At 40.3% G+C, this 23,964-nt stretch overlaps 1 protein-coding gene across 5 annotated transcripts; it reads left to right on the plus strand.

Moving 5' to 3' along the window:
- Positions 1-8,845: 8,845 nt before the first annotated feature.
- tfr1a (transferrin receptor 1a) lies at positions 8,846-23,241 on the plus strand. 5 transcript variants are annotated; one of them, XM_031559528.2, is made up of 19 exons: positions 8,846-9,060; positions 12,349-12,382; positions 12,713-12,825; positions 13,117-13,345; positions 13,680-13,872; positions 14,492-14,717; positions 14,976-15,098; positions 15,332-15,427; positions 15,817-15,956; positions 16,950-17,119; positions 17,318-17,437; positions 17,984-18,069; positions 18,181-18,244; positions 18,347-18,414; positions 18,628-18,698; positions 18,801-18,891; positions 19,476-19,706; positions 19,961-20,113; positions 20,748-23,241. In XM_031559528.2, the coding sequence occupies exons 3-19, from the start codon at positions 12,793-12,795 to the stop codon at positions 20,988-20,990; spliced, it is 2,337 nt and encodes a 778-aa protein (XP_031415388.1). In that variant the 5' UTR covers positions 8,846-9,060; positions 12,349-12,382; positions 12,713-12,792; the 3' UTR covers positions 20,991-23,241. The 5 variants fall into 5 exon arrangements, with proteins under 5 accessions (XP_031415388.1, XP_012681834.2, XP_031415389.1 ...); XM_012826380.3 differs by having other exon boundaries at positions 8,846-9,041; XM_031559529.2 differs by lacking the exon at positions 8,846-9,060 and adding an exon at positions 11,329-11,693.
- Positions 23,242-23,964: the final 723 nt, after the last annotated feature.

Consider the following 23,964-nt stretch of genomic DNA (forward strand, 5'->3'; position numbering starts at 1 on the left):
GTACCCCTGAACCACAGCCTGTTGAGCTCCGACTTAAAAAAATCTGTGCAATCATTACAATTTCAAATAATTCATCCAAGTATGAGGGGGGTGGGTCTCATCTCAACATCTGGTTAGATATTCCACATCATTGGTCATACACACCTGTAGCTGCTTGTCATTCAGCTGATGTTTTATTTGTTTAACCGAGTGATCCATATCAACAAAATGTCAACCTGACAAAAGTCCATTCGTTGTGATAACAATAATGACAGTAGCTAGCAACAGTGACAAAATGGGTTATTATTAAATAACCGCTTCCTGAGCTAATAGTCCATTGCTTCGTTAGGAGACTTGTGTTGTTATTTCTCCTTGTTTTTGATTTGTCGAGATGCATCTTTCACTCCTTCCCTCACTTCCCTCATGAAGGTATCTCGAATTCGCCCTGCTCTTCGTCCCATCTCCCCGACGCCCCTTGGCACTCCCCCCGTTTCTTCTTTAATTTTCCGTAGTGTGTCTGATTTCATTAGCTTCGTTGTTGCATCCTTTCCGGCAATTTGGGCCTTTGTGATGGCAAAGGCCGTGATCTGAGCCGCACGTCTGATGGGTCGAGACTCGGCCAGTTTCTCCACCAGTTGTGCATTGTTAATCAGCGCGTACAAGAGGCGTCGCAGCACCATGGCAAACCTGTTTAAAGCACAACATTACATCAGTACATCTCCAAGAACAAGGACAAATACATTTATAGATAGAACCAAACAAATTAGGAACACACTCATTTGCCGGGGAAATGTCAAGGTCTATAGCAGCGTGAAACTAGACTAAATACAGAATGGCGTTTCCGGTCACGATTTTTGGATGAAGATATGGTAAAGATTCAAAGTAAAAGCCCAAGAATACTGAGGTATAATAGCACGAACGAAATTGTCTTACCTTAGTTTAATCCACTTCCACGTACGTGACACTGAATTTCTCGCATCTCACAACATCTCACGGATTTTCACTCCCAGTTGCATTGAGTAATGGTTACTCGTCCAATAGACACCCTTGAGCAGTGCAAGTGAGAGACTGTGTTCGAACTGTGCAGCTGACAGTCTGTGTAGCAGTCACAGTACTGGTCAACGATGCTTCGCCATTCAGCGGGTAAGTACCACGGTAAACACTTTCATCACTGAACATCACATCACATCTCTATGGGGCGAACATAAACCTGTTTCGAAATGTATCCTTGAACGTATTGTCTTTTGTGTGTGTGTGTGTGGGGAGGAAACTTTTGAAAATAGTGTCTACATATTTGTACAAGCATACATAGCTTACTGTAGCTGTCTTTTTCAGGAATGTATCATAATAGTTTATCTGACATTTAGTCAAATTGGTCTGATACACATTAAATTGAAACTGCTTAAATATAAGAGGTACATAGATTGCAACATCTGATTGTTTCGAGCTGCAGAACAACATTCTAAAAAAAAATGTGCATGGCCTATTCACCTCTATAGGCCGAATTGAAGTACATTGATACTGCAAAAGTTGTTGCAGAGAAAAACTAAAAGTGTACCCCCTCAATATAAGGGTCAGATTTCTTCATTTGAAGGTGTACAACATGATTCTGAAATAAAAAGTGGGAACTTGTCGTCAGCATGTCGTATTCAGCCCTTCAAGCACGTGTCCCATTGACCTCTATAGGTCGAATTGACATACACTGATGCTGCAAAAGTTGTTAGACTGAGAGGTCAATTGGCCACATGCTTGAAAGGCTGCATACGCCACGCTGATGACAATTCCCCACACAACCATGGGTGAAATGGGTGATTTCTTTTTAAATGTTTAATTAAACATTAAAGTTAATGTAGGCAGTACAGTGTCTTTTCTAAAAGAGTTAATTAATGAATGTTGCATGTATTTGCTGGATAATGTGAGGTTACAAAACTCAGCTCCTGACAGATGCTTCAGATGATCAGCACTGAAGTAAGTTATTACGAAAAACAAAAACGAACGAAAAATGTAAAAAATGTTTAAAAAAAAAACTGAAGTCCCTCCTTTAGTATATGGTGACTTCAATACATGTATGATTCCACCACCTACATATTATGCATGACATCTGTGAGCATTTTAACTAATATTGTAATTAATGCAACTTAGTACATTTTATGCATCATATAATTATGAGAGAGCAAATGAAGACACATGGCAGGCTACAGGTGATCCGCACTTACATTACCAAATGAACAAAAAAAATATTTGGAAATAAAATAAAAAACAAGTGAATCCACTCCTTTTTCTTGGCTATGTAGGCCTACATGGTATGTTTTTGACACTTTAGCAGATAAGTAAGTAGATAATTAAATAACACTCTCTTACATTAGAATCTACGTCACCATAAATACGACAGTCACACATGCAAATTATGATTGGCTTTTTAAATACATTTATTTTCAATACTCACTGTTCGTAACGAGCGTCTTGTAGTAACCGTTAAAGACCAGACTATTATTTTGACATGCTGTCAACAGTTTTCGGCCGCCAATGCCAAAAACCGGAGGTCTTATTTAGGCTCGTGTAACGCTGGTCTATCAGCTTCACCATAGGAGGGATTTCTTCCTCGTCCACGGCGGAAATGGGGCAAAGAGCACAAACACAGAACGAGTACTGCCTTCTACAGGCTGTATGGGACTCTACAATCAAATATATTCGAATACTGAGCCTTCAAGCAACAGTAGCCTATGTAGCAATTTCCAAATTTAAATCATCTCTACCATAACATTACGTTAGCCTATTGGTCACTAGTTTTTTTTTTTTCTTTAGCAATACATTCAAAATAATTTACCTCCCTTCTATTATTGGAGGCTACAGAGCTCCCTTTTAAATAAAAGTTTATATAAAAGAAGGTGTTTGTATGGGGTGACAAATGTCTGAGGTGATGGGTATAAATGTTTTTTTTTCTCTGATGCTTGTGATTCTTCTCAACTCTCACTTTTTAATTAGTTTAACTGGAAACTAGTAAAAACTGAGTGATAGAATAATTAAAACTTGCTCAAAGTCTGCTCAAAGTTTTTTCAAACTGGGTTTGAAAGGTGCAAACACCTCGTAAATAGCTCACCACAAGTGCCATGACTCTAAAGCAGACTGTAGACATGGCTGCATTTAGAGCCACTGACGAGTACTTCTTGAAAATGGCTGTCTGGTGAGGTGCTGATAGTATATCTGCTACCAGACAAATGTTGATACTCTACTTTTTGACGCAGGGAGGCGAAACACTCATGTCTGCATGGCTATACACAATCTGCCGATGGATTGCATCATCCTGTGACCACTACCACTGGGAGTTCAGTTTTTACAACTCCTAGTGTGACTCAAGTACTTAACTGTGTGCAGCAATGGTTCACTGAGGATGTCTGCAGTAGTGGAATGGGAGGGGTTGATTTTATGTTATCTCATGTGAACTATCCTCTGACTGACAATAGGTGACTTATCATTTGTTTCCGTCTCACATTTTTTTTCGCGGTTGTTTTGTCTCACTTTTACTAATACCATACACATTTCATGACGCTATTTGTTCGACACACAAGACCCATTCTTTGTTTATTGTAGTTTGTTATGCCACATACTTACTGGCATTAGGAGCCAGTATCTTGCCATGGAATTAGTTCAATCCGCCTGCTTTACTGTGCTATGGGGTCATGGAAGTTGTTGTGACACACATGCAGAATTTCTATCCAGGTTAGGCAACTTGTTGAAGAAGGCTCTCATGTTTAAATGGTACCAACCACTGCCGAGAAACCTCTGAAATCTCTTCTTTTACTGTTCTAAATACATCGGCTGTACTAATATATGTTGTACCTATTCTTATACCTCGTGGAATGAACTACAGATGCAGGTTAATGCACTGTTAATGTTTTGTAAAGATCTTTCAGCCATCTGTGGTTGAGATTATTATATTTTCAGTTAGACCTCACTCATTAAAAGATAAGGGCACAGAAGCAGACTGTACCAACCAGATGGCCTAGCAAGACAGTGAGTGTGTGCAGAAGTACTCTTTCTCCGTCCTTGGTCTGTAGTCTCCTGCCAACAACACCACGCTTTCTTTGTATTTCCTTTGGAAGATGGAATGAAGGGAAAATTAATGCCCGTATGAGAAAAAAAAGGGTGAATGCGGTGTTGTTCAAATGTGAGCAGGCAAGTGTGAGTGTGAATCACGTTAAGTTTGTGGTGGTATGAAGAGGAGATGTGCATGGTTAGCAACTGTAAATAGGGCCTTTCAGACTTGACTGTGAGGTCAGAGCAGGCCATAGCTATGGTAAGAGTGGTTGAACGCTTCTCAGAGCAGATCAGAACATTTGAGTCCTCTTGTTCTCTTTTTGCCCAATACACAGGCACACAAGAGGCATTTATGGTTTCCCCCCTGGGTAATTCCCCAGAGAAAAAGTGTGTACGTGTGTGGGGGGGAGCAATATCCAGACAGGAAGCATGCTATTGTAGTTACTGTGTGGGAGGAGATGGTTATAATCAATCTACAGATTCACAAAAGAGAGGTAGATTAATTAAACCTAATTTATTATTAAATTCAGCTTAGTGAGAACCAGAGTCATCATTCTCTACACCATTGGTTCCCGAAGGAGGGGAGTGGGATGTGGGTTGAGGGTGAAAAAATGGAACGAGAACCCTAAAAAAACACCTTCCGTGAGGTTATATTGAGTATGGCTTACAGCATAGTAGCATGTAACTTACCTATTTCATTTTTAGTTTAGAGCCTACTTTGGACTTACTACTTTGCCAGGGCCTACTATTTAGTTATAAGGGATAGCTAACCTAATTATTAATACAATGGACATGTGCCCAACATGAACCGATTCAAAGAATGGAACGATTCATAGCCAATCATATAACTATATTTGATCCAGACAGATTTGATCTGACCTCTCGTCAAATAAATAAATAAATAAATAAGTGTTTTACTGATAAAGTATTTAAACTTAACTGATTGATGACATTAAATTGAAAATGTTAGCTGTTCAAATGTAGAAGCAATGTTTACGAAAAGCTATGCAACATCTGATGGGTATCGTCACAATTTTTTTGTCATGGTCAAAGGGAGACCTGCCATGACAAGCTTGGGAACCACTGCCCTAAATCACCTTTTTTTTTCCCAATTTTGTCTTTCTCTTCTCATGTTCTATTTTTCCATTTCCTCTGCCTCTTACACAGACATGTTCACTTGGGATCATGGGATGATTAATGTTGAGGCTTCCTGGTACCTGTCATCTTAGTATAACAGATGTTATAAATGTGTAAATAAACAGTCTAAGCCAACTGATGATTTTTAAATATTTGTTATAAACGATTCGGGAAAATCTCTGATAACTAGCTAGATATGTAAATGTAAAGCTGACCACGGTAACTAGTCCGCCAGCTACCATTGGCCCTAATGAACAGCTGTGCGAATAACGTCACAATACATGAACGCAAAGCACACACTTAATTACTTAGACATAGATGCATGTACAACTACAACTGTTGTGTGTGTGTGTGCACTGGAGATAACGAGAGGCTTCAACCCTTAGGTTGGGCCATGGGGAACATGTGTGGGCTGATATCATTCCGGGGAATGAAAAGACACAAGGGTACATGGAGAGAGAGAGAGAGTGGTGCAGGAGTCCACAGTCACATATATCCATGCGGTTGGTTCATAGCGGCCGTGGAGATCTCGTGCAGGAGATAGTTTGGTGATACTATAGCCTGCATGGAGAATACCAAAACAAATTCCTAGTATCTGTATACATGGCGAAATAAAGTTGAATTGAATTGAATTGAATTGAAACACATGTTTTCTATGTGGTGTCAAAGGTTGACCAGAGATGTTCATTGTGTCAGGAGTATAAGCAGCTCACAGACAGTGGAAAGAACTGGAAAGAGTCTCTGTGTGATTCAGCTGCAGGTCATCATGCCCAAAATGGTCACTGTTCATCATGTTCCACTTACATAGACCAAGACAGGAAGTAAAGCCTTGAGAATTCCTTGACTCAAAATTTAAATAAAATTAACTGGAAAGAATTGTAATGACATTTAAGGCTCAAAACCATGTCAAATGTAATTTGTAGACCACGTCTTATATTTCCCAAGCTCATCAGCAGTTCATCAGCACAACACAAGTTACACAGAACTGTAGGCAATGCACTCGATACAAATGGCCATCTCATCACAAATCTATATTACAAACATGCTATTATTGTTATAGTAAGCAGTCCTTTTTGGCTTGGGTAGGATATCCCTAGTCTGTGACATAACCATGTGAGCCAGTGAAATTTCCCACCAAGCTGGCTGTGTGGTCTATCTGCCGAACGGAAGGATTTTATCTGTGTAATAACCGCCTTCACTACAAGTAATAATTGATGTGTACCCAATTTCAGAGCACACAGGAGCTCAACGTAATGACACCCGTCACGTTTAACCTCTGATGGGAGGACAAAAGATGTCTGTTATTACTCCTGCCAAGTTTGGGATTATCAGTGTGATGTGTCTGAATGATCTGTTTAGGGCTCCGTGCAGGTGGTGGCCAGGTGAACTTTTGATGATAAGCTGCTCTGAGTCTCAAAGGCAAAATGTAAGCTTTTGTCAGCATCACGCTATCTGTATAGAATATCTATGTGACTTAATAAGACTGGTTCTCATAAAATTATTGTTTTATATAGTGGTAAACAGGTAGTCCAAGTTGCACATTAAACATGCCAAAGCTGATGTCCAACTATAATCTATGTCTTTATCTTCTAGCCCATAAATCAGTTTTACATGCATGTATATCGCTATGCGTTTGATAACCTAGCACTGTTTCTGTGACCAATAGAAACACACAGGAGGCACTTTTTTGATATACCCCTGATGAATCAGTTAAACAGATAAGCAGAACACAGTTTGATCATTGTCACTGTGGAAGTGTATTACCGACTGATTGATTTTTCATGACTGATATGAACATGACATGAACTCATATACAGTAGATAGTGTTAAGGGTCTATGTTTGTCCTCTGTTTACTGCTCTTTATTAATTCATATTTAGGGGTAGGATGCCAGGATGCATCTGACTTGTATGACACCCTAACATAGCCTACCGGTAGGCTGATACTTAACATTATATAGATAAGCTGATTACATTGATACATTGATACATTGATACATAATGCATAATACATAATTACCATATCCAAACATTGCACACTCCCTTAAAAATGGATCTTTCTATAACAGAATCATTAAATGTTGTACTGAGAAACATTGGAGGGTTCTTGCTAGATGATGGATTGCTTGGAACAAAAGATTATTTTCTTAGCTGAAAGGGTTCTGAATAGAACCGTTTCCATAAAGTAATGTGTTTCATTAGAAAATGGTCAAACTGTTTGGGGTTCTTCAGGAATTAAAAGGCTTCCTTCTAGTGGAGTCTTTAAATGTTCTTCAATGGAGTCAAACTGAGTCCCTTCATCTTCTAATTGGCTGTGAACCTGTGATTTACATAATAATACATTTTCTATTGGTTCACTACCTACCACAGTAGTCTTGTAGCCTACATTAAAAAACAGTAGAGAATGAAAGTTATTTTACTGCTTAATTCTATATGAAGATGTCCAGTCAGGGAACACTGAATCAGCTCTATTTCAGAAAACTGTTCTGACCTTCAGTCAAACCTTATTTTGTTGATCTGAAATTATTAGATTGAAGTTCTAAAACAGTGCTCCACTGACAGCAGACACACTGATTCGTGTGAACAGCTTTTATTGACCATTCAGAAATGAAAACTGTGGTTTTACATAGAATTGCAACACTGTTTGCTCCCGAAAAGGGGGGAAACGACAAATGGTTTTGGGATGCCAGCAGGAGTCTCAGATTCTTGAGCTGGAAATCCAGCTGCTACAACAACCATTTATTACAGCTCATTAAGGGGCATTCACTGAGCTGGGAGAATGCTAAATCTGTGCCCATGAGGATTGACTGAAGTTAGAAGAAAATCTTTCACTGTGTAGGTTTTTGTTATTACTGAAATATATAATGTGTGTAACAGGCATGTTAGTGAAAATATAACTCTTAGCTCTATCAAATTGAAATAGTTTTAATTAAGGACTGATTTGCACTACTGATAAATACAGTGGCTTGACAACTTTGAAACAGACTTTTTTTTTTGCTGGCATTAATATACCGCTCAGCCCAGAATGAAGTTAAAAGCCCTGACCCTGACCATATTTTCACAGGTGGGAATGGACTGAAGTAGAGAAGTTGAAATGGAAAAACGTCCGCCTGGTTGGATGGTTTTGGCTTTGGATTTTGTTCCATTTCTGGGTATTCTGGCATGGACACGTGCACGGTGCTGAACGAGCATCTTTAAAGAAGGCACACTCCTTAATATCCACTCTGTAGCTCTTCTAATGTCCTAATTATTAGTATGATTATTGAAATATTGCTGACATTTATAACATATTAATAATGTGTCAGTAAATTATGTATTTTTGTTATTGGCGTTGTTGTCATTAGCCTACTAATAATAACTATTTGCATTTGCGCCATCTTCGGCCAGAGCCTGCCACTCCGATTTGGGGGTCATTTAGGGTGACCCAAATAGACGTGCTTATCACCCAACGACTGGAGTACAGCACTTGTGATCGAAAGCCTATGATTCATTCAAGTCATCATTGTAAAGTCATCGTTGACACAAGCTACATGCGGTGAACTGGTTAAATAACAAGACATTTATTAGATTGAACCTTGAAGCAAATGTCCCTGAGTGGTAAGATCACCACATAGCCTAACCTACATTGGTCAAGCTCATGATTTATGCAGGCGCCCTTTACGTTTTTTTTTTTTTTTTTTAACAATGTTCAGCTGAAAAGAAGCCGACAAGCAGACACCGTAGGTTATTCCACTGTCAGCTGGACCACTCCTCGCAGTTTCAAGAACAGGCTGGCTATTGCGGAAGTGACGGCAGTTGACGTAAGAGCACTGTCTGTCTGCAGCGTCTAGTAACCCGCGAGGGCTTGTAGTTCAGCAGAGGGGGATCCAGTGCCGTGAACGCTCTGAAGGTAATGAACGTGCATATTGGTGAGACTTCCTCGGAAATCCTTGCTTACGAATGTGTCTAAATTGGTCTTTTTAAACTATAGACAGGTGTAAATTATGCTGTTGGACAGTTCTCATGGTTGATAATAATATAGTTGATGTGTAGTAGTCTTAACTTAACTTAACTTAACTTAAACGCGTTATTCATATGAGAAGATGTAATTTGGGAGCAATGTGGGAGAAACAAAAATAATTTGCCAGTTTTGTTTGGGAATTGCAGACACCTGCGGATAGTGTCGGACCCTATACTTTTAAGTGTTAATATATTCCTATGATAGCCTATTTTTGCCCACCGAAAAGTAGCAACGGCATGGCCTTGAAATACACTGTTAGGGCACGTGTTGAGGAGTAACGCACTCATTGACCTTGACATAGGAGTAACAACGCTAAAGTGTATCCACCATGGCTGTCACTGGTGCACAATTAATAATGAACTTGTGCTGTGTTGCCGAATTGTACGTCTCTGCTAGTGCTATGACCTCTTTTTGACAGTGGGCTTATAGGATAGACGACAGGAGTTGTAACTGTCTCAAACTTAACGACGACAGGAGTTGTAACTGTCTCAAACTTAACGACGAGCCTATTTTTGTCATGTGTCTGCAGCAGGTGAATTTGACACTTCATGACAAGCATCAAATAGACAATTTCCCCGCCTTTTGTGTTCGAGTGTCTCACTTAGAAATTGAATTTGCTTGTCATTTGTTAGTATTACACTTGTATTAATGCTCCATTCACCTGTTATATTTAAATTAGGTTACGATATGCAGCACTGCAAAAAACGAGATGTTGATATAGGTTATTGGTTCGGTGTAGTGTAGTCTTTTTTTGTGCAGAAGAGTTGCCTGAGAGCAGCCGGTCCGTGTGTGTGTGGAGTAAATGTGCAACAGGAATAAAGTTTCTGAACTCCAGTGTGACTGTCACATGATAACATGGGGCTTTAGATCCCTTATCCCCCCTCCAGGATTACGGGTCTGTTCCAATATTTGTGGGAAGTATAGTTTTAACCAAGGTTGTGGGCCTTTTTGCTTTAGCTTTCTTCCTCTCTCTCTCTCTCTGTCTATATACACACACACAGGCACACATATACACACACACACACACACACACACACACACACACACACACACACACATATATATATATAGAGAGAGAGAGAGAGAGAGAGAGAGAGTGCTATTTCATTTGCCCCAGACAGCCTAGCACATTTAAAAATCCACTGAACAAACACTAACCACTAACAATCCCTCCAGAGAGGAAGACAGAGACATTTGGTGTCATTGATTTTGCAGTTTGAATTGCACAATATTGTTTTCAGCTCGGAATAGCATAAAATAACTGTTGGATATCAAGGTTTAACTTCAACTTCAACAATAGTCGGCGAGCTAGCTGCCTCTCTGATGTCTGTTGCTTGTTAGCTAGGTTAATAGAAATGGAAGGAAGAGCTGACCGTGGTGCTGAATCACTTTATGGAAGCTAATGTGAAAAGAAAAACCCACTCTCTTGACAATAGCTCATTAAAATCAATGTGATCCAGTACTCCTTGGGATCACCAGGGTGAAAAAATAGTCCTAAAAATAGTAAGGAAGTAACGGTTTCTGTTGTCCGTCCAAGAGGATTTTAAAAGTAACCATTAGGCCTTGGTTGTCTGCGATCACATTGTGTTGACAAAATATAGTATCTGTCATGCTTGGAACTGATTGAGTTGGCTATGTGATAGCAGGGGTTAACCTGACAAAAGAAGTAGTGGCTTCACTGGCTTCTGGGAAAATAACCTCTCCCCCACAGAGCTGTGGAGCCTGTGTGTTGCCATAGCCTTGAGTGATAAAATAGTGGAGTGTAAATTTTGGTCAGTGGGGGGGGTGGCAGGGATGCACTCCTTGTTCCCACAGTGATGGTAGCTATCTTGATACATGAGCACAGATTTTCCTCTTCAGCCCGAGTGCTGTGGGAAGATTTTCAACCAGCTTTTTGGAATAAAACAACCGCTACAATGCTCTTGTGTTCTTAGTTCCCTCCTGAGAAAGCTACATTTTCTTGGCTTGGAATGTGAACTGCTGTTTGATCTGATTACGTGAGGTTAGCTTTCCTAGTAGGACAGGCGTGAACCCAGATACACCCAGGCTATCTTTCGCTCACACATGTCAGGGAAAGTCAGAACAGAATTTGAATGCGATCCAGATGCAGTAATGGACTGCTGATTGGTTGTGAAACTTTTAAATTGCTTATTCAACCAATCAGTTCATCCTGTGGTGGTCTAGAATTTGGTCTCATCTCTAACTGTCGTTTAGCTCTGGGACCCTGTGTTTCAGGGTCACGTCACCACTCACTGCCTGGAATACAGTCTGTCTGTTTATGTCTAGAAAACGTGAAAAGCTGATTACTGAGCAGGTTTTGTGAAATCCTCAAGGAATCCAAGCTAGGCCATTAGTTTTTATCCTTTATATAGCATAACAACATAACATTGGTGACTAGTGTCTATAGTTGTAATACCTTTTAAATCTGCTGTTGGAGTCCATAGTGAAGGTGGACTTCACTGGTGCCTTTGCTGTTGGCAAAGGAACTAGGACAAAGCCGGCACCAGTCCTTCGTTGTCACGCCATCATGCTCTCTCTCTGGTATGTCCTTGCCTCAGTGCCAACTGGGCTAGAGGCTAGGTTACTGCGGCACCTTTCAGGGGGATTCATGCTTACCACAATAACCAACTGTACAGTTGCAGGAAGCATACAATATGGTAGAGCAGTGTTCACCATCTAGATGAAGAGGATGAATATTAAGACAGCAGGAAGTCGGTTTGACCTATTTTTAAGTTAGAAAAAGTTGGTCAGGTGCCGGGCAGGTGTTAGTTATAAATGGCAGTGAAAGCAGAAGGTGGAAATATGGCGTCGAAGGAACCTGCACAGGATATAGGCTTAGATTGTGTAAGATACTGTATGATCACTATTATTGTGTAAAATATGTGTATGTAAAATGTACTGGAAATTAGCCTGCTATAACCTGTAGCTTTTGAGACTTCGTTCATGCGGTATAAATGTTTCAGTTACATATTTCACAGCTATAGCCCTAAAAAGTGTTCTATGTTATAGCAAAAAATGTTAACTTAGTATGCGCCAGGACATGTTTACACAGTTCCTGAAGGAAATATGAAGCAGTCTCGAAAAGATTTTGTAACCATCACTGTTTTTTCAAGGGGTGGAGGCAGTTCAAGGCTACGGGCTGTGAATGGGATCCTGCTGAACGCTGCATGTTTAACATTTGTTTCTCTTACTGTAGATTCCAGTGGAGAAGAGGTGAAATCAACACTCAAGTAAGTTTCAGATCCAAATACATATCGGCTTACAGTTAAATAAACCAAAGTTTTCCAGGTCGAGGGATTGTCCTGCATATTTTAGCATGTCGACATTGTCCTATTTGATGCCTATGTGCTCATTTGGCTTTTTCATTTATTCATAGTATTTTTTTGTCCCCTTTCATCATCCCTACCTATTCTTGTTATGCATTTGGGAATGACATTATTTGGTACATTATTCACTTCACATAAAGTTCACCTTCAACGTTGTGTAATATGTTGTGTGTTGGTAATTAACATTTCTTAATTATTATTATCATATCACACATTATTATTTTATTTTTCCAGCCTAAATCTGTCCCATTTAAAGTGCGGTTAAAAATAATTCAAGTTTCACGCCCTTCCTCGTCACCTGGAGTGCTGACAGAATGGACCAAGCCAGGACAACGATATCCAAAATAGTTAGTTTCGCCATCAGGTTTATTTTCCATCTTTACATGTAAACTTTACTTGTGCGCAAGAAATGATATATCACAAAAATGATATTGGCCTTCTAGTGTTCAGTGGCTCTGCATTGTTGCTGAGAGAAATATCACTTGTAGACCTGTACGAAACATTGTTAGAGTAAAAATTGTGCAGGGAGATTTTTCTGATATTATACAAAGCATATAAGTATGTTGTTTGTTTACATACTTGTCTCCTAGCCTATGTTTTTCTCAACCTTGACCTCTGTTCATACACCCAAACCACAGTTCAACGGGGAGCCCCGCTCATACACACGCTTCAGCCTGACCCAGAACATGGAGGGGGGCGACAGCCAAGTGGAAATGAAACTCTCCCCTGAGGTGGAGGAAGAGTTGGAAAGTAACGGGGTGGGGGAGCACCTACACCACCACCCAGAGTCCTACCGGCGAAAGCCACAACGCACCCCCAAAAACATCTGCTTCCTGGTCGCGGCCACTCTGCTCGTCGTCATCATTGGTAAGTGTGTCCGCGTGCTCAGATGACAACAATTAGGCCTCGTGAGGTAAGAGTAGGAAGTGAAAGTCCCAGCAAATGTACCTTCTGATTTGAATAGCAAAGGAGCAATAGTTGGAATCTGCATCTATGAATGTCTATAAACTCTGATTTTGGTGCTGCTCACTTCTCTTTGTGGCCGTCCATCGCAGTTTTGTGTTTGTTTCATTCTCTCATCCTGTCTCTCTCTTTCTGTTAATAATCATTTTTTCTCTTTTCGCCTTCTGATCTCTCTCTCTATCGCTATTCCTCTCTGTTTCTCTCTCTCTACCCCTTCCCATACCTTGTCTATTTCTAGGCTATCTAATTGGATACTTGGTTCATCGGAAGCAGGATAAGGCCTCACCAACTTGTGACCGTGCCGTCAGTGTGTCTACGGATGAAGAAAGCAGTCAGCCTGAATCATTTGCACCTAAACAACTAGACTGGGGCGAGGTCAAAGGCATGCTAGGAGACAAGCTGACAGTCAGCCGGATTGAGGCCAGTCTGAGGCAAGTGTGCGCTCAGTTTGATATTAGTGCTGTTTTAACGGTACTTCTGGAGATGCGTGCCCTCCACTTTTAGGTTATTGTTATTTAGTATAATCTCATTAAACTTTGGTACTTTGTGCTTTGACCTTCAGCAGGCTTCCTATGCTCTGCCATGATGGTTAGTAGAGCTTTTGTGATATGACTATGTATCGTTGGAATGTGATACTATTCTTCACAATACTGTACAATACCTCCTGCAGTACCTACTTAATGCATGTAGTAGGAATGAAATTACAGACTTCTATCATATGAAATTGTTCTTCTAAAATATTACGTAAAAAATAGTTTTCGTACAAAAATTACTTTCAGTAGTACTATGGTGATACTTTTATAATATTGTGATGTGTTGTGTCATTCAATATATATCCTGATAAGAATCTTTCATTGCATCAGTTTTGACGCATGCATTTTGAACTGGATAGTAAATGACTCTTGATCCATCCATCCATCCCTCTCAGACTGTGGATCTCAGTCGCTCTCTCTCTCTCTCTCTCTCTCTCTCTCTCTCTCTCTCTCTCTCTCTCTGTATCTCTATTTCAGTCCTCTTTATTCACTCCTTATTCTCTCTGTTTGGAATCAGTGAGTTTGCCAGTGTTGACCACCGGGCTGGATCCCCTGGTGATGAGGCACTAGCCAACAAAGTGCTGAGGAGGTTCCAGGAGAACAACATGAAGACCTGGAATGATGAGCACTACGTGAAGCTGCAGGCTCCACCTACCTCTGGTTCCAACACGGTCACGTTCCGTGGCCAGAGCCTGGGCTCCATCCAAGGCTACCTGGCCTACAGTGCCACTGGAAAAGCAGAGGTGATTAATCCCACCACCCTTCACTTTGGTATTCTATAACCACACACTATGCAGGCATCGTTAGGGGAGATTAGGGCAGAAGTGCTTAAGTTGGTTATAGAAGTGTGTTCACTTTACATGTTCTTTAGGTGTCAAGGTGCCAAGCCAGTTTATGAATACAGCTAACTGTCATGGGATAGCATGTAGCATGTAGCATGTAGTATGATGTAGTATGCTGAAGAGACTGTCCTAGTAATGTGTTGTCTGACTGACTTTCAGGGTGCTGTTTTGTATGCTTACTATGGACGATTGGAAGACTTTGCTGACCTGAAAGACCTGAGCATTGACCTGAATGGGAAGATCATCCTGGTCAGAGCTGGAGAAATAAGTTTTGCGGAGAAGGTCAGTGTCGTATGGTCAAAATAGAAGAACCAGATACAGATACAGAGTGGTGATTACCCTAATTGCAGCAATTTTATATTAGTTTTTAATTTGATATTGAAGTGATTTATTACATGCAGCCACACATATAAGGGATGATGAACATACATCTGTCACAAATTGTACTAGACTAACCAATTTTAGCCATATTACATGTTCCCTGTATTAGTCCTTGACATTGCTGTATTTTCTAGGTGGATAATGCTGCAAAAATGAACGCAAGTGGTGTCCTGATCTACCCTGACCCAGCTGACTATGACCTTAGTGATACAACTCAGCTGTTTGGCCATGTAGGTGCCCGTTTCTTTCCCATGACAGCATATCTTAACCTAATTACCCTTAGCTGCTAAACCTCAAGTCTGATTTATCTTAGGCCCATTACACGTCATTTGACGGTTTTGAAAGGGCACTCAAATTGCCCTAGTTAGCTACTTGCCAGAAATCTATTTGCCCACTTGGCACGACTTTTGTTTTCGAACTCCACTATGTAACTGTCAGTAATTGTAAACTACACTATCTATTCCGAGGTTAAGTATTATACTTAAAATCCACCTAAGTAAGCACCTTGTTTTGGATCACCTTTAATCTTCTCTCTGTCTCACGCAGCAGAATTGATGAATTCCCTCCAGTTGAAACTGCTTGATTTATCTGGTTATTTTGTTTTGTACTTATTCCTCAGGTGCATCTTGGCTCAGGTGATCCCTACACACCAGGCTTCCCGTCATTCAACCACACCCAGTTCTCCCCTGTTCGCTCTTCTGGCTTGCCCAGCATCATAGCCCAGACCATCACTCCAATCATGGCCCAAACTCTGATGAGGTATTTTAAGCCATTTACAACATTGTGTCTGATCTCATGTATCTGCAGTGTACTTTATAAATGAAGGCCACATGTATCAGATGTGGAAGTGTTTAGGTTCAGAGAGTTAAAAACTACAACCATCTTTTTTCATCACACCAACATACAACTGAATCAGTATTTGATCCTTTACCTGGCTCAGTAACCATTAACAAATTCTGCTGCTACATGTACATACATGTAAGGAACATATACCTCCACAAAAGATATTTAGCAGTGCTGACTGAGGTGTTGCCCTGGTCTCAACAGCTTGTAGAGTGGCCACTTCTATGACCCTAAAATGGAGGACATCCTAAAGTTGTGCACTGCTATTTGTTATGTTGAAATTTGGTTGTCAAACTCACCGAGCTGACAAGGTCAACTCTAATGTTGACTACAAGGCACCCTTATCCATGCTTGTCATGGATTTACACGATTGAAAAGCAGGTCATCTCCAGATTTGATGGTTGCTACTTGTCTTACCCTGTGTATACTATAACTTACTTGGGCCCTAGCAGACCTCACTCTGAGAAGACAGTATATGCTTCATTGATAACTGCGTAAATGTTAGGAACACTTTAAGAAAAGTGAAGGAGATTTAATGAAAAGGGAGATAGTGTATGAAAATTGAATTAGTCTCCATGGCTTTAACATTCAGCTGGACATCATGCGGCAGTGCTGTTGAACTAGTGAAATACATGATGTTGCTTGAAAGGTGCTTGACCAAAATGACATATTACTTATTTTTTTTTCAAAAGAGGATCAAAAAAGGTGTCCCTGATGAAGGACAGGGAAATTTGGGGAAAAACCTTGACCAAACATCTGACCGTCCTATTGCTCCATCACTAACTGAACCTACTGTCTGTGTAAAACGGTGTCTGTAATACCTTAACCATAACCATAACCTTAACCATAAATCAGTTTGTGTGTAACTGTTGCTGACTATCTATATTCACCATTTTTTCCACTCCTCAGGGGTATGGAGGGACGGAATACTCCCCGCAGCTGGAAAGACGGCGGGCTGTCTGGAGTGCTGTACAAGCTGGGAGATCTCAGCGATATTGTATCTGTGGAGGTGAACAATGTCCTGGTGGAGACAAAGATTCACAACGTGTTTGGTGTCATCAAGGGTGTCACCGATGCAGGTAGCACTCTTTGCCAGATTGGTTTCTATTGTATTTCTGCCATTGAACTGACCCCACTTTATACCATAGAAGCTAGGACATTGTGTCTCCTAGCCAATCAGATGCCATTGTGGTTGGATGGATTGTTTCTTACCGAAAAGGAAAGAGACCTTTAGGTATCTGCTTGGACATCTTTTTCTTTCTCTTTGTGTGTTCTAGACCGCTATGTTGTGATTGGAGCGCAGAGAGATGCGTGGGGCCCTGGCTTTGCTAAGTCAACTGTGGGCACTGCTTTATTGGTGGAATTGGCCAAGGCCATCAGCGAAATGATCAGAGAAGGTAAAATCATTTATGTGTCAACCGTCAAGTGGAATCAAATGAAAGATGCTTTGTGTTATAAAAACTAAAAACACTTTTTTTTTTACTTCACACTTTACAACTTATTGATCCATCTATGCCAAGTGGTTGAAGTATGGTACATACTGGATGCCAAGGCTAATGTAAACTTAATGTAAAAGCTTCACAGATCTTACATTTAGTCATTTAGCAGACGCTTTTATCCAAAGCGACTTACATATGTGCGACTTACAATGTATACACATTTTACATTTACACTGATGGCACACTGCACATCAGGAGCAATTAGGGGTTCAGTGTCTTGCTCAAGGACACTTCGACAGGGAATCGAACTAGCAACCTTCTGATTACTAAACGACTTCTTTACCTCCTGTACCACTGTCGCCCCATCTTCCTTCATTCTGGAATTATTTGGCCACAGCTAGCATGGCCAACATGGTTTGCAGTGTGGTGGTTTCATTTTCAGATAGATAGATATACTCTTCTGGAGATTTTGGTTTTTAGTGCAGCTTTGTTTCACTCACGCAGGCAGATTCATGCCCAGGAGAAGTTTAGTCTTTGCCAGCTGGACTGCTGGTGAATATGGTAATATTGGCGCCACCGAGTGGTTGGAGGTAAGAACTGACACTCTTTGCATATAACTTCACTAATGCAATAAATCCCCCAACACTAACGGAGTTCAGTATCTAGACATTGAGACTGAAATGTGTAATGTGTCTCTTTAGGGCTATTTGCCATCTCTGAGTATGAAGGCGTACTCCTACATCAGCCTGGACGGAGTAGTAACAGGTGATTGACTTAATTCATTGAATGAGTGGTTGTGTCGTTGCATAGCTAAATGACTGAAATATGTTTTTACATGTATTAATGCCGCACTCTTTGCACATGCAGGTTCTGACACCTTTAAAGCAAGTGCAAGCCCCTTGATGAACGGCCTCATTTCAGACACACTGAAGGAGGTGAGAATGCTGATGGACACTAACAGGCACTGTGTTAACTCAGACAGTGCCTAGAACATCATTTAATATGTATATACCTGACCAGTACGTTTTTATTTGGTCTTAGTAAGTGTTACATTATTAACATATATAATATTTTAGTGTGATGTGGTAGACATGAATAACACATGGATAGACTACTTTTGAATAGTGCTGTTATTTATTCCACGACAGGTGAACAGTGTCAGTAACCCTGGAAAAACATTATATGCGCTAGCGTCAGGGCCCAGCTGGGAGACATCAGTGTGAGTGAGACTAACATTTTGAAAGCAATAATATCGGCATTTTGGCTATACCGTTTAATGGTGTCAGCGGTAATGTAATGATAATGCTGGTTGTTGCAACAGTCTGGAGCCTCTGAAGATGACAAACCCTGCCTACCCGTTCATAACTTTTTCTGGGATTCCATCTGTTTCCTTCCGGTTTACTAAAAGCCAGGTGAGTCTGACCCTTTCACTGTTGTTTTCTTGCGTCATTAGTAGGGCTGAACGATTAATTGCATTTGCGATTAAATCGCGATATGATAGAACGCGATTTTCTAACCGCAACGTTTTTTTTTTTAAGATGGTATATTTTGCACACAGTGTTTAAAAAGTGCATGCCTAGTGTTTATACTTAAAATGACTTTTTTAAAATTACTTAAATGCACAGTGGCAAAGCCACCGATTTGTTGTTCTTGTTTCTGTAATGAGCAGTTAAATAAAAATGTAAAATGTGGGAAAGAATATTTTACACTAAATGTATCTAATATTGTGTTGGTCATATTTAAAACATTCATTACGTTTTGTTGGGGGAAAAAGAGGATAAAAAAAAAAAATCGCATATTAAATCGCAATCGCAATATTTTGGTAAAAAAAATCGCAATTAGATTATTTTCCCAAATCGTTCAGCCCTAGTCATTAGCAATAGAATTCTGCCTATGATCTAACCATAAGGACCTTTGAGTCTCTGTCTGTCACTCATCCTGCTGTTCTCTTTGTGCTCACCTCTCCTTTCTCTTCCCTCCTTCTCCTTCATGCCAGGGCTCGGAGGAGTATCCTTACTTCGGTACCCTGTATGACACAAGAGAGAAGCTGGAATCCGCCACCTTCTCAAACTTGCCCAAGGTCGTCCGGGCCGCAGGGCAGGTCGCTGGTCACATGGCCCTCAGGCTGGTACACGACCATCTGCTCAGGCTGAGTGTTGGGGCATATGATAAGATCATCCGTGGCCATGTCATCCAGATCAATAAAAAAGTCAACACGCTGCAGGAGGTCAGTACAGTGTGGAACTTTGACACTATGAATGTGATCATTTTCCAGATTATTTTAAATTTTTTTGGGCGGAAATGTATATTTTTCAAGCTTATATTGCATAATATCTAAATACCCATCAAGAGGAGGAGGTGTGTTGAGCTCACCTGTAGGGGAGGCTTCCGGGGGTTCAAACGACTAAAAGAGGGTTGCTGGTAACACTGATCATGTCATCCAATTGTCCTCTCATGCATTGCGTCTTCCTTCCGCCACAGTCTGGCCGTCTACCCAACAACTTCACCTCCAAGTGGCTCATCTCAGCCATAGGCTCGTATGGCCGTGGTGCCCGCGCCCTCGTTGACACCATCGACAACAGTGACCTGGAGGACACAGAGCAGTGTCGCATGCTGAACGACCGCATCATGCGGGTAAAGGGCTCACATCTGACTGTGTTATAAGTGCTCACTTCCGACTGTGTTATAAGTGTTTATATCTCACTGTGTTATTATATCTCACTATGTTATAAGTGCTTATATCTCACTGTGTTATAAGTGCTTATATCTCACTGTGTTATAATATCTCACTGTGTTATTATATCTCACTGTGTTATAAGTGCTTATATCTCACTGTGTTATAAGTGCTTATATCTCACTGTGTTATTATATCTCACTGTGTTATAAGTGCTTATATCTCACTGTGTTATAAGTGTTTATATCTCACTGTGTTATTATATCTCACTGTGTTATAAGTGCTTATATCTCACTGTGTTATTAGTGCTTATATCGTCGTAACAGTTGCCGGCAGCACTATCAGTGTTCTTTCCTTGCCCTCCATGTTACAAGTACAAATGGCATGTTCCTCCTGGACAAAAAATACTCAACTCACAGCCACAGGTCTCCCATGTGTTTATTGACTGCTTAGACTGATTCAAAAACCTTTTGTGAAGGTTGTTATAAACCCACAAGGTGCAGTGCTCGAACCAGGAGGATTTTGAGGAACCTTGAGGAACCTAGACCTACAGAGAGAAAGAGACTAACAGCCACCGTTGTTCTGTTTCCGCAGGTGGAAGCCGATCTCCTGTCCCCATATGTTTCTCCGACAAAGACCCCATTCCGCCACATCTTGCTAGGCTTGGGCCCGCACACGTTCACTGCCCTTGTGGACCACCTGGATGTGTTGAAGAGCTCAGTAGGGAGTGATGACGTGGACAAGCTTCTGAACCAGTTCGCCTTGGCTTCCTGGACCCTCCAGGCCTGTTCCAACGCTCTTGCAGGGGAGGTGTGGGACATGAATAATAACATTTAAACCCAAAACTACAAGCAAAAGGTCAAGCCAAGCTGATTACTTTATTAGATGTTCAGCGCTTGAGAATGAGGTTTATGTCATTGTCAGGCCCCCTTGATCCAACAGACCTCATATAGACCCTCTGTGGTAAAGACATGCTTGGGTTTACCCTTACATTGAAAAATACATTGGTGCTAAAATTACAAAGTTGCCTTGAAATGTCTAAAACACAGCAGTATTTTCTGAAATGCCAAGAAGAACAATTCATATTTTATACGATGTAGTGCCAAGACACAGGCTTTATATGTGTATTCATTGAAAGTGAATGAGGTGACCCGATTGCTTCGTTACAATTTTAACATGGCCTTAAAAGAGTCATTAGAGTATGTTTTTCATTTTAGAACTCCGAGTCCCTGGATTGACTTTGATATTGGCTGAGGTGCCATGAGGAAAAGGTTAAGCTGGATCTTTCAGCTATTTTGTGTTACACACAGCAGGGCTCCTAAATTCACTTCAAAAAATCTGTTCCTACTTTTGTCTCTTATGATGTTACACGAACCATACGCAAACTCCAGGAAGTGATGGGGTCATAAAGTCTAATACCTCTGTCACTATCTCTATTTTCGCCATGGGGTAGATTCTACCTAGAACACACTGAAATATCATGTTATTAGTAATTTATTTATCAGTGACAGGGTTCACTATAAATAGTATTTTTTAATGCCTTTTTTACCGTGTATAATTATCGGGAGCAGTGCCTTCCATAATTATGACAGTTATACTGTCAAACTGACAAAGCAGCATCTGCTATGGAATTACACATGATGTCAACAGCCACACCACCAGAAACTGCCACAACCCTGACAAGGCCCAACATGTCACTTTTGCAACTTCAGATTCACTCAAATTTATCAACATGTGGTCTATAAAAAGTGGCTGTTTTTGGTGAAATGCCTTTTGGGACATGTATATTTCTGATTGTAAATCTGAACCATTATCGGGAGCAGTGTCTTCCATAATGTGAAGAAGAAGAAGGTAGTTTTTGCCTACCAGCTGATTTATATCGAGGGCAGTGCCCCTCATATTTCACTGTAGGGTGGATGTCATTATCGGGGACAGTGTTTCCCATAATCTTGATTTTGTACATATTCTGCATCAAGCTGTCATCAGGTTTGACATCGTATGTGTCATCATTTACTTGCCATTGCTCTGCACAATCTTGCTGTTTTCTGTTTGTTTTGAATTCACCGCAGTGCAATCCTCCAGTCCATGTATTCCCTCTTTTTTAGAAAGCGTTCATGCGAGGAAGGCATTAGATCTAAATACATTTTGAAATCACTTAACTCAATCAAGAGTGAGAGAACCAGCATACTGCAGTGAGGCTCTTGCAGAGGGCTTTGATTAATCTCTTGATTTTTGCATGCCTATAATTGCTTAGAACTTTTAAATTTCTCCTTGATAGGTGTTGCTTCACTGTACCTTGTGTGACTGAATAAGGAAACACACAGTGGTGTTGACATGTTTCTGTTCTGAGCTCCTCCCTTGTAGTATGCACACGTCTCTGATTTTAAACTCTAGCTGATTAGGCTCCCTTACCTTTCATTATACTCCACATGCCTATTCTATATTTTAGTTGTTTCCTTAAAGGTAATGAAAACAGCATATGATGAACTGCATAATCATACTCAAAGCACAAAAAGGCAATTAAACAGGGGTTAGTGAATATTTGATTTTTATTTTTAGTCAGGGAGGTTGTGGCAGACATGATTTGATATATCAGAATCCTTGTTTCAGAGCAGGCTAAAAAAAAAAAAGCATAATTCTTTGGATAAAAAAATAATTAATGAATGTTAATGATGAAACAAAGATGATGAAATTAAGGGGTGCTCTTTAACAAACGTTTTGCCAGTACATGTAATTGCAGTTGCTGAGCTCACTGACTACATTGTGAATGTTTGATATATAAAAACATTGATATGTAAAGAAAGTGATGTTTTAGAATTGGGAATGCATTAATGTTCATTTGTAATTTGGTTTTTGTTAAGAAGATTATCTAAAAAATACTGACACAAGGTTTTTAATCAGATGAAACTGGAAGTGGGTCATCAGCCATGGCTTTGCTACCAGCAGATTCATGCAAATCTTTGCCCACTTTGAAAAAAATAAAGATCAGTAGCTGTTGTGGTTGTTGATCAGTCCACTACATTTTGTAGACTTTGAAAGCTATAGAAAATGTCCTTTTCCTTCAATAAAGCTTTGCATTGCTCTTAAATCAGTGTGTAATAATGTGGTGGTGTTCTTACTTTTAATCAATATACGGAACAAACTGTAACAGACTACGTTTTAGCCAGTTGTTGAAGTTATTGAACCACACCACACGGTGGCACTAGAATCAAGGGTTACGTGATTATCTTCCAGATATAGCCCATAACAACAGACTAAGGCCTCTGAAAAGTCATTTTCATATTGTCAAGTCTTCATCTCTAATTACTTGGACTTTTGAGAATGGGAAATTAGATCGGCTACTGGACAGATAGTGATAACTTTGAATCTTAAAGTCAGTCGAACAGACTTTTCTTTCTGGTCAGTGCCAGCACAGTATATGTTTAAATAACAATAACATGAATTTAATAAGCTTTTACTACAAATGTTTTGACGAAATTAATTTTTTAGAAATAGGCTCTGATTTTAAAGCGCGTGTTCCTTTAAGAGTGGGTTGCCAGCAAGAGCGTGTACAAAAAAAGCAAGGAATTGACTTGTGGCGTGACTAATACAACAGTAAAGCGTTGCGAGAAATTGTAATCTTGTTTTGTCATTCGTACTGTAAAACTACAGATTTATTCATCAGTGTGCTACTCATACATTTACTTAACATTACAGTCCTCATAAGGCTTCTGCAAGACTTTGACACGCAAAGTGCATAACTATCTTGAGAGGGGACACCGTCGTAGCAGCGAGGCAGAGTGACAGGTAGCGTGAATACTTCAGTTGAATA

The sequence above is a fragment of the Clupea harengus genome, chromosome 22 (genome assembly GCF_900700415.2).
Source record: "Clupea harengus chromosome 22, Ch_v2.0.2, whole genome shotgun sequence".
In the NCBI taxonomy this organism is placed as follows: Eukaryota; Metazoa; Chordata; class Actinopteri; order Clupeiformes; family Clupeidae; genus Clupea; species Clupea harengus.

Excerpts from the sequence above, each read along its gene's own strand:
- tfr1a (XM_031559528.2), top strand. The coding sequence starts at position 12,793 with ATGGACCAAGCCAGGACAACGATATCCAAAATA. Across the intron at positions 18,070-18,180 it reads GCGCCACCGAGTGGTTGGAG|GGCTATTTGCCATCTCTGAG; the intron begins GTAAGAACTGAC and ends GTGTCTCTTTAG. Across the intron at positions 18,415-18,627 it reads TTTCAGACACACTGAAGGAG|GTGAACAGTGTCAGTAACCC; the intron begins GTGAGAATGCTG and ends ATTCCACGACAG.